The following is a 9,378-nucleotide window of genomic DNA, read 5'->3' as shown; positions in this document are numbered from 1 at the left end:
GGCTTAAAACTCAAAAAGTTAAGAATATCCGAAGGCTAAAAATCATGTATAGCGAATCTACAGTGTGACATATTATCTCTCCGAACAAGAGATCGACACAATAAGCATATGACGTGCAATTCCTCTCTTTGTCAGGTGTCAATATTTTCGTGAAATCTTACACCGCATTGCAACCTTGAAATTATATTTACTTTCCTGTGCAAAATTTAGGTTTGATGGTTTTTTTCTAAGAATTTAAGTATGTTAGAAGTATAATTTATGATTGGCTCCATCAAGCCAACGAAACAAAATACAATCTACCAGAAAGTGAAAAAAATCGTGACGACTGTTTCAATCTGGAAGGGCGCAAAATATCAACTGACTTTTAAAACTATCAAGATTTTCTTTATTTGGCTCAAGTGGAAATGACTAAATGACCTTTTACATTCTTTGATGTTCTTAAAGCAAAAGTGTGTATGTGTGTGTCCAGTTTTATAGGCTTTAAGCGTCAAGGGTGGAGTGTTTTCTTGCCATTTCTACAATATCGAGAGCTTGAGGCATCCCTCGACCACAGGGGATATTTGTAATACTTCAATCAAACCGGCCTTTAACCTTTATGTTAGACTGTAAAGTCTCGTGTTACTGTTTCGTGTTCTCACCCTGATGCATACCTCATAAGACCTCATAAAACCTCAAAAAAGATTTACGGAAATTGACAAAGAATAAAACTTACATCTAGAATGGTTTTACATCAGTGAAAAATAGAATATTGAAATGACTCATTTCGTTTGAAAAAGATTTGACCAAGATTTTATGATTTTAGGCTCCGAGTATTCTGACAGTTGATATGCCAAAACAGCTCTGCGGTGGAGTATGTTATCTTTTGAGTGACGTATTATTTATGCTTCAAACAAAGGATACAGAGACATTGACATTTTAAGGGATTTATGTGAAACAATGTTTTAGCTAAAATATCAAGCAAAAACAAAAAAAATTATTTTTGATGCTTAGTTCAGGGTTGTGTTGTTGGCCTTTCAACATTAAGAATCTGAAAATGTATCTTTTGAAAATTTTTGTCGTCTCATTGTTGGTGTTTTACGTAACTTCTAAAACCATTGACGGTACGTTGTACTTTTTCTTTACAGCGTGTATCCAGAAAAAAAATGGAGCAGATGTAAAATATAATCCTCAAAACTCATAATCACCCTAACGTCTAGAATAAGACTGAGAGAAAATAATCTCATAAACAGATCATTCCTTCTATCAGCACCTTGTTATGCTTGTACACCTATTTGCTCAAACCACGTTCTTTTTTCCAGACAGCGAAAGTGAATGCATACATATATATGCATAGGTATATATACATCCAAAATCTTTGTGAAAAAACTTAAAACGGGCCACCAATCTTGCTAGATCCTTTTGTGAATGTTGTGTAGTAATCAGGATCTGCTCGTAAGGTAAGTGGTTTACATGTGAAGATGTACGTATAGTCACAACACGTAAAAATGTTAAAACAGCAAGCAACGGTAAAAAACTATTTGACTTGATGTACTTTCAACGGGCAATCTTCTTTATAGGTTTAACGACTGGTGATGGTGATGGCACTGATAACGATGGTGGCAAAGACGATGATGGCAAAAAAGCTGGTGAGTGTTATTTATTCACATTAAAGATATTTGTCAATTCCATCCAAATCTTTACTCTCGGGTACCTAATAGCCGGGGGGCGCTAATTAATTTTTCGAAAATTTTCCACCCAGGTCACTCTTATTCCAAACCCCCCCCCCCCGCTTATTGACTTTTGGGAACATTTTTTTGAAAGTTCCCTCATTTGCCTTAATTCTGCTGTATTAGCTTCCTTTTCGAAAGTTTTCCACCCAGGCCATTTTTATTCCAACCCCCCCCTTATTCCAAATTCCCCGGCTATTAGGTGCCCAAGAGTAAGGAGATTAAGTTTATGCTACTATGGGTACCGGTAGTATCAATTAAAAATATGCCTAAAATGGAAATTTATGTTCAAGCTTGCGATATCCTTCAAAGCTTTGAAAAAACGTGCAAACCTATTTAAGTAAAAATACTAATATTGTAAACATTTCATAATTATAGCTACTTATAGATTCGAAGAAATCGTAATTTTTATTGTCAAAATGCCAAAAATGACCTTGTTTTTGTTGACACAAGCAGTATTTGTATCTGAGCCCAGTGACTAAATGAGTTCAGACGTTTGAATTCATTTGAAACCGACCTTAAAATGGCATAAATAATTCATAAACGTTTGAGGCCATTATTACTTTCAAATTTTGCACTTACAATCTCGGAGAAAAGGTTGTACACTTTTCAAAAATACATGAAAAATTTCAAAATAAGCTCCGAAAACCCAATTTTACCAGGGACAATGTTGTTTTTATTGGATTCGGAGAGTTTAGGTGACAATTCCAGATACCAAAGCCACTAGACATTTTAAAGGAAATGAATTTTTGCCAAGTCTTCAGGCTATTTTGTCTGAGATTGAAGATCGAAGATTTAATGAGTTTTGCTCTTCAACTTTTTCGAGAATACATCTATTAGAACATATTTGAGATTGTTTAATCAATTCTAAACAACTTTTCAAAGCAGAGATGAACCCACCACCTGGTGTGGCTGAAGTTCACCCATTTTCAGTCACTTTCAGTCTTTGGAAGTCTAAAATTCACAAGGACTGCTTAGATGTCTTCTGCCAAATAACCACTTGTGGTTCATTTGGGGAATTTCCCAAGGGTCAGAAAGGCTTTTCTTGGCACTATTGATGAATTTTTGAAAATGATTGTACCTTGTTTTTTCAATGATATTTTCAAAAAAATCGATTTTCACGTACATCCTGAAAACAGTATCAACTCTTTCCAATAATGAACGGTTTCTTCTTGTTGCAGGTTTAACAAAAGTTACTGGTGGCGGTACTGGTGGAAATGATGGTGATGCCAAGAAAACAGGTACAGCATATGTAATATTCTTCAATTTCAGAAACTTCCACTTTGAAGCCTGGGGGGGCAATCAAACTCGGATTTGGAGGGGTTTTCTAGATTTCAGGGAACATCAATTCTAATATCTAGAGATACCGAAACATCTGCAGGTTCTCATTCAATATTTCATAATTTGTTTTTCAAAAAATCAAAACAGTGAAGGATGATAAAACAAAGAAAGATGAAAAGAAACCAAAAGAAGATGAAATGCAAAAGCGAGTGGATCAATACAACAAAGCAACCAACAAATTTTGGGCAATGGAATGCACTGCTGGTAGTAGGACGAAGGCGAAGGGAAATTCTTACGGTAAACATTTTAAACTCGGAATTCTTGTATAAAGGTCACAGCCTCTCATCCTCAATCCCAAGACTAACTTCTTTGGAGTTCTTATTTGGATGTTATGCATGCAATGAGTCTTGGACCTAGTCTCCTCTCTTCAATAGGTTACGTAATCCCGAAAGGCTTATGTCATATTTCTTATAATTAAGCCAGGGGATGTGGTATCGTCATCTTCACATCAGACAGTAGCGTAGACAAGGGTGAAGGAAAATTTGCTTAGCCGGCTTTAAACTCAATGACTACAAGTAGCATTGGTGGGACTTGTTCGGACAATAACATTTTATTGTCTTTAATCGTATCAACATTGAAAAATTTATATTATTTCGGTTATAAGTTTATTCAAACTCAATTTCTCACTCAATTTTTACATTTTCAATTAAGTTCTTCAAGTAAGTATGAGTGAGAGGCTATTGTATAAATTTTGGACGCAATCCGAATTCTAGCATGATTCTTATCTGTTATATTGCGGTTTGCGCCAGAGAAATGAAGCCCTTGTTACTACTGATGATGTCTTCGTCGATAGGATGTGTTTTGAAGATTAAAGTGGTGCGTCGAATTGGTTGAAAATTGTGCAAACAGGCGTTTATGACCAGTTTCTAAGGCTATCTTACTGCTTGCTCTATTGCGCAATTTTTAACCTACCTTGTAAAATGTAAAATGGCAATACCCAAAATGTGACGGAGGCTGGTTTTCGAGAAAAACATTTTTTGGGCAAATTTGGGCCTAAAACTGCCATATTTGTATATGATTTTAGCTCCCAATGTGCGCTCAAAAGTCTCAAACTCTCAAATTGATCATTTTTCGCAAGTCTAAAAAAGTAAGAATACGCCAACAATGTTTCACTCTCAATTTTGGCAATTTCTTAAGAATACTTATCCCTCATCCCAAATATTCTTATAAAAAAGTAACTTGTTACTTTTATTTTTTCCAAAGGTGTTATTGAGAAGCCAAGTGGATCAGCGACAAATGAAATTCAAGTGACATGCGCCCCTGGATATGATAGATCAACATGCCGTCTGCAGAAAGGGAAAAGACACACTCTCACTTTCAAATTCCGTGCTTCAGATGAAATGAGTAAGGTTTAGAAAGAATGTGAAAAATATTTGAACGCCTTGAATGTATTTTACTTTAGTTTCTCATGCTACAACATTTCCACTTTTCGGGACTATTTCAGTGTAGTTTCTGGAGAAATTTCATGTTCGACAGTCTCTATCGGAATACTCCTAAGATGACTGCGTGAGACGTGAGACGGAAGATGTCTAAATTTCGTCCGACAGGGCTCAACTTTTGTCAGTTAATGTCAATGTATCGACAAACTTCCGTCAAACAGGGTTAATTCTTGTGAGAAATAGTTGCTGGCGGAACATTTTTCAAATTCCAACGGCAAGTTGCGGCCTCCACCAAAGCCAATACCCCCCCCCCCCCCCCTCGATAAATGACTTATCCAAGCACACTTCAGGTTGACCCACGAGAAACTTCGTATTATTTTAGATTTTAGATTTAATTCAAATTTCAATTTCAGTTCAATTACTTTTTAAATTCAAAACTTGGTCCCTTAACATACAAGCTTAGTTTAAAATCACATTTAGTGTAAAAAAGGGTATCAATTTTTTTGCATTGATCTTTTGTCAGGTGGAGTGAAGGATATCACTTATCATTTTTGTGGTATCATGTTTTTTAACATATGTTTGGAGGACGGCTCAACCACACCTAATCTTTGCGATAAACAAATCGAATGTCCTTTGAAACCTGGCAAAGAATACGTTGTATCCGTCGATAAAGATATCCCTGGGGTATGTATTTTTCTTTCTCTGACAATACACTCTTCTCAGCCCGGGGCCACTTATAGCTTTTTGATGGACTGGATAGCGCTGATAAGTGGCACGGTGTAATTTGACAGGCTCCATTCTTTGGCTTTGCTAGAGGTGGTGTAGCCTGGGTATCTAGACTCAAAATTTCGAAAAAATATCCTTACCTCAACATACAAAGTTTGTAAAATTGTCTGGTGCAACTAAAAAGTCTGGTACGGTTTTTTTGATACTGCCTGTGAGTGAACCCTTGTTGATAGAATAGCAAAACTTTGGAAACTCAGGCAAACACACATAATTAACTTACGATAAAACCTCCTTTACAGCGGCCATTTTGTTTTAGAAATGAACCTGTGTTTTCATTTTCATTTATCTTTTTTCGCAAGTTAAACTTTTTTCATGAATTATGCGCGCGCGTAGAAAAATATCGAAAACCCCGTGAAATTTCTGCCCAGTGACTCGGCGGGAATCGAACAAACAGATGCACTCGAATATACAGGGACAAATATCCCTGCAGACGAATTTTAGTTGAACCAGACCTAGCAAGTCCATACCTAGGCTGCTGGCATACACTAACGGATTCGTGCTCCTTATATTGTCTGTGGTTCTCAACTTCAGTTGAGAATGTCTGTCTGTGTGTGTGTGTGTGTGTGTGTGTGTGTCTGTCTGTCTGTCACAAAAACTTTAGGGCAGCCTGTAGACTTCAAAAATGCTTGGATTTGGCTGAAATTTTGCACACTTGTTCCTTGGGTGAATATCTGGGGATTTTTTTTCTTTTTTTGAAAATTTTGATTTTTGGGGCCTGGGGACGAGTTTTTCGCCAAAACGAGGCTAAAACTTTAGGGCAGCCTGGAGACTCAAAAAGCTTGATTGGCTGAAATTGCACCTTGTTCCTTGGGTGAATATCTGGGGGTATTTTTTTTTTTTGAAAATTTTGATTTTTAGGGCCTAGGGACGATTTTTTCGCCAAAACAGGCTAAAAACTTAGGGTGCCTGGAGCTTCAAAATGCTTGGATTTGGCTAAAATTTTGCACATTGTTCCTCTGGAATATCTGGGGTGTTTTTTTTTTTTTGAAAGTTTTGATTTTTGGGGCCTGGGGATGAGTTTTTCGCCAAAACGAGGCTAAAACTTTAGGGCAGCCTGGAGACTTCAAAAATGCTTGGATTTGGCTGAAATTTTGCACACTTGTTCCTTGGGTGAATATCTGGGGTGCTTTTTTCTTTTTTTGAAAATTTTGATTTTTGGGGCCTAGCACGAGTTTTTCGCCAAAACGAGGCTAAAACTTTGGGACAGCCTGGACTTTCAAAAATTGTTCGATTTGGCTGAATTTTTCACACTTGTTCCTTGGGGAATATCTGGGGGTGCTTTTGCTTTTTTCAAAAATTTTGATTTTTGGGGCCTGGGAACGATTTTTGCCAAAAACGGGCAACTTTGGAGCAGTCACAGGGCCTCCAAAATGATCGATTTGGGTTGAAATTTGGCACACTTGTTCATTGGGTGAATATCTGGGGGTCTACAATTGAGCCTTTGAATGATTTGAAGCCACTGAAGTTGAGCCCAGTGCGTTGCGCACGTTCGACTATTTTGTAGAGGTGTGCGATTCAGATTAATCCATACCACTAGATCCAGTCTCTTTTTGCAGAAAAACAAACAGAAAACCATGATCAATTAACCTTTTTTTTTCAAATTTTGGAGGTAAATTTATGCTGTTTTTGTAGTTTCATAAATTTTGATGGGATCTTAACCCTATTCGGCCGGGGGGGGGGGCTCTTTCTGTTCGGAGGTCAAACTATTGCTAATAGCTCCTGAAGAATAGAGCTTTGCCTGAAATTTTCTGTAAATTCCAACTTTTATTAGCTCAAATAAAAAAAATTGACACCTAAATATTTTCACACCTTGAGCATGATGACATTTCTGACAGTAAGGTGTCACAAAATTGACACTTTTCCAATACAAATTTATTTTCATTGTCAAATATATCGTTTAAACCGTAATTTATTGAATATTTAGGATAAAATAAGCATTTTAAACTCAGGCAATTTTTTTCTAAAGCCTTTGTTAGAATACAATAGCTATTTATAAGAACAAAGGAAATTTTCGGTTTTTGCTCACTTTGGGCATGATGAGTGACGTCATCAAAAAATTTTTTGGTCAAAAGTACTTACGTCACAAGGATCTTGTGTGCCAAATTTCATCCAAAAAGACCCACTAGATCAAAAGTTAAGGGGTGGTACAGGAAAAGCCCCCCCCCCTAGTTCTGAACCGCCCCTAAAAGCCTAGGTTGAATAGGGTTAAAATACATTTTTTGGCGTTTTTATATGATTTTCGAAAAAAATTTCAGTCGGAAGTATACTACAAATACAAGTATTTTTGCCAAGATCATTAATCATAACCGGCGTTTGTGATTATGTACTAAATTGAATAAAATAAAATTGCAAATTCTGATATTTCTTTCTACCCATCGGCTTTGTTCTATTTTTGGAAACATTAACTGCTAATCCAGAGAATCTGTTTTTCTTTATCACCCGACACGCGGCTGAGTTTTTTTGTTTTTTTTTTGGGGGGGGACTCCTCTGATTACCAATATTTCAGTTGGTCATTTTTGTGATATAAGGTGTAAATTATATGTCTGTCTCTTTTTTAGTTTCCATTGTCAGTTGGAGCTCAAATTTCGCTCAAATCAAGCAGTGGCACTTCTTTTGGATGCGTGAAAACTTCACTTCAATTCATCTGAGTATTTTTTTAATATGGATTTTAAATTTGTATAATAAAATATCGAATATTATTATTCACAAGCTACACGTTTTTTTTATAAGAACATCCAAAATTTTTGAAGCCTTCGGATGTTCTTAACTTTTTGAGTTTCAAGCCTAAAATGTTCGTAGCATGTTCTTATTTTGACCATTTTGAGAGTTTTTTTGTCCATTTTCTTAAGAAAAAGGGAGTTTTTGGGACCACAAAGCCTTGTTCTTAACATTTTGACCATCGAAGCTTTATGTTCTTATATAGTTTGTTCTTATAAAAAACGTGTACTGTAAAGCTGATGAAGATTTGGACTTCCAGAAGTACATACTTGCATCACACTTCTTATACAGGGGAAAGGTTCTGTTTCAAAACATGACTTTGTACAAGTAGAAAATATTTGTGTGTGATGCAAAGAAACTTGAGGGTTAAAGCATGATAACTTTTTCGTCGAAAGATGCATACTAGCACATAGATTTTTAATAAAATTGGTTTTTTTTGATGACATAATCGATGACGCTATAAAATTTAGACTTGTATATCTCTGCCAGAATTTTTGAAAAAAGGTATTTTTTAGAATTGCTTTCTTTTTATGGGATTATATTTTTTGGAAACATTTCAGTATGTTTTGATCATTACTTTTGAGATATACAAATTTTAAATTCTATGACAGCACGAATCGTGACGTCACAAACCATAATTTTCCTAATTCCTTAAAAAATGTCAAAAAATTGATTTTATTAACAGTGGATTTCAAGATATTGATCCTAAAATGGATCATGTATAAGGCTCCCAATTTCGATGGCATCTTAGGATATGTCATTAAGTTACACGAGTCTTTCATTCCCCTTAATTGAAATAGAAGGAAATTGCTTCTAAAGGCCTTCAGAAATCTACTTTTCGATTTTAAACCGGGGCAAATTCAGATTCCGGCGATCGGAATGTTGGGTTTGCACTAGGAATGGGGAAACTTTACCAGTTTATACAGTAAACGTGTATCATGGATTCTTTGATTTTTGAATAAGTGAGAAAACGAGTTGAATTCACAATAAAATTCATTGAAAGTTTTTGAGAGTTTTATGGCCAGATTAATTTATATATCATCCTATTTCAAATTATCCTTAATTTCACTAATGAATAATTTCTAATTTTTTTTTTTTAATATAGACAATGTAAAATAATATATAAAAATGGCTTGAAAGAAATTGATAAAATTTGACGAAGCCAATTGAAGAGTCACTCTCTTTGAAAACTTGTGAAGTACCATGACAAAATTTATCATGAAAAGGTTGTTTAAACATGTTCATGATAACCCATAAATTACCCCAAAAATTAGAAAAAGAACCCAAAAATACGCGTTCTGTGTCCAACAACAATAACACAAATTAAATGTTACAAATCAAATTTGTGATTTCAGCATCAGCTGTCATATTATGGGACGAGATGGAGTTTTTACAAGCTCTTATTTGATTTGGCTGGTCGTTAACCAGTAATAAAACAATTTTGTTAC

At 35.5% G+C, this 9,378-nt stretch overlaps 1 protein-coding gene across 1 annotated transcript; it reads left to right on the top strand.

Moving 5' to 3' along the window:
- Nucleotides 1-932: 932 nt before the first annotated feature.
- LOC136799578 (uncharacterized) lies at nucleotides 933-9,091 on the top strand. The gene is made up of 7 exons (XM_067056298.1): nucleotides 933-1,100; nucleotides 1,557-1,625; nucleotides 2,888-2,947; nucleotides 3,135-3,284; nucleotides 4,251-4,391; nucleotides 4,950-5,110; nucleotides 7,771-9,091. The coding sequence occupies exons 1-7, from the start codon at nucleotides 983-985 to the stop codon at nucleotides 7,858-7,860; spliced, it is 789 nt and encodes a 262-aa protein (XP_066912399.1). The 5' UTR covers nucleotides 933-982; the 3' UTR covers nucleotides 7,861-9,091.
- Nucleotides 9,092-9,378: the final 287 nt, after the last annotated feature.

Source organism: Clytia hemisphaerica, unplaced genomic scaffold (assembly GCF_902728285.1).
Source record: "Clytia hemisphaerica strain Z4C2 unplaced genomic scaffold, Clytia hemisphaerica genome assembly, whole genome shotgun sequence".
Classification (NCBI taxonomy): Eukaryota; Metazoa; Cnidaria; class Hydrozoa; order Leptothecata; family Clytiidae; genus Clytia; species Clytia hemisphaerica.
The sequence above is the reverse complement of the archived record's forward strand: the minus strand, read 5'-3'. Positions and strand labels throughout refer to the sequence as shown.